The sequence below is a fragment of the Lactuca sativa genome, chromosome 6 (assembly GCF_002870075.4).
Source record: "Lactuca sativa cultivar Salinas chromosome 6, Lsat_Salinas_v11, whole genome shotgun sequence".
In the NCBI taxonomy this organism is placed as follows: Eukaryota; Viridiplantae; Streptophyta; class Magnoliopsida; order Asterales; family Asteraceae; genus Lactuca; species Lactuca sativa.
In genome coordinates, this window is record NC_056628.2 from 85,273,687 (window position 1) to 85,275,341 (window position 1,655).

At 35.6% G+C, this 1,655-nt stretch overlaps 1 protein-coding gene across 1 annotated transcript; it reads left to right on the forward strand.

The window, feature by feature from the left end:
* The first annotated feature begins 255 nt into the window (after positions 1 to 255).
* LOC128126827 (F-box protein CPR1-like) lies at positions 256 to 1,347 on the forward strand. Its single transcript, XM_052764963.1, has one exon. It carries the CDS (start codon positions 256 to 258, stop codon positions 1,345 to 1,347), a length of 1,092 nt encoding a protein of 363 aa, XP_052620923.1.
* The last annotated feature ends 308 nt before the right edge of the window (positions 1,348 to 1,655 follow it).

A 1,655-nucleotide genomic window follows, 5' to 3' on the forward strand; every position in this document is an offset into this window, starting at 1 on the left:
ATGTCATTAGTGATCTTATCGATATTGATATACTAATCATATATGGTAGGTTTGTAAAAGTCATTTCAGTAAATGAATTTCACTCTATGGTAAAATATCATGGTAATAATATCTTCATATCATGTTTCTCATTTATGAGTGTTGATAACTAAAATCCCTAATAAATACCCCATAGAAATAAATTTCTCACTATCGTGTGGGTACCCCCCCCCCACCCCTTTTCTTTCCTATCGGATTGCCGACTCTAGGGTTTCGATGGCAGAGCTTCACGATGATGTCCTTCCGAATATACTGAAAAGATTGAATGTGAGCGATCTAATCCGATGCAAAAGTGTATGTAAGTCTTGGGAAAATTTGATCTCTGACTCTGGTTTCATTAAATTCCATATGAACTATAGTTACCAAATTGATTACAAAAACAATGATATAGATAGGAGGATTGTTATGTCAAGGGTCTCTTATCGCAACGGGTCGCGTGATTGTGATGTTGATGATAGATTATTTGATGATCGTGATTGTCATCTTCTTGGTTCTTCCAATGGACTTGTATGCATCTCTTCTTTTGCTTCTCAACTTGTAGTAGCTAATCCCTCAACTAGAGAGGTTCAAACACTACAAGAGCCTCAAATTCTTGATACCAAGCATTTATGTTGGGGTTTTGGCTATGATTCATCTACGGATGATTACAAGGTTGTATTAGGGTTCCGTAAACGTGTTGGTTGGACGTGTTTTCAAGTGTTAAGTTTGAAATCAAATGTTTGGAAACTAATTGGAGATGTAAAGTATTCATTTCATAGTAGGATTGGTATCTTATGCAATGGGGCACTTCATTGGATTATGAAAGATTCTTCATCTCCAAATAAGAAGAGAGTCATTGCTTCGTTTCAGCTATCTGAAGAAAAATTTATCAAAATTTCCGAACCTGATGATGAGCGATATGAATCTGGTGTTGCTAGCTGCCCAAATATGAATTTAGGTATTATCGAAGATTGTTTATGCGTATTTCCTTGTGATGGGTTTAACGATAACTTATGGATGCTGAAGAACTACAATGGAAAGCTGTCTTGGGAAATGTTTGAAAAGGACTGTGATATGAACTTAGCTTTACAATGCTTGAAAGAGCAGGAACATTACGTTCCTAACAAGAGAACTTTGTGTCGTGATATGCTGTTCTACAAGACTAAGGAATATATTTGTGCCCCTATCTATATGGAGAGTCTTGTATCTCCTTATGTTAATGGGAGGCCAAAGAGAAAGATACAAGAGAGTAATAGCAAGAAGAGTTGTAAGGTGCGTTCATTTTGTTTATCATATAATACAAACTGTGGAATTATATCTGGATACTGAATTCTTATTAATGCTTATGATGATTCCTGTACATCCCTAAAAAACTGTGTTGATCTAGGCCTCATAGCTCAATCTTCATGTTTACTCATGGGATGCTCTCATTTTCTTTTGTAATATATGAGGTCTGCAAAAGGACATTGTCTATAGTTTAAAGTTTTGATCATGGAGCATACTTAAGTTTACTAGCATTCAAGAAGCTAGGAACTCTTCCTGAATTCACTTATATTCTGTTATGACCAAAGATACCAACTACTAACACTAACCACTCAACTAAGCCTGCCTAACTGATCTAACAGTAAAAAAAACCT

Excerpts from the sequence above, each read along its gene's own strand:
- LOC128126827 (XM_052764963.1), top strand. The coding sequence starts at position 256 with ATGGCAGAGCTTCACGATGATGTCCTTCCGAATATACTGAAAAGATTG.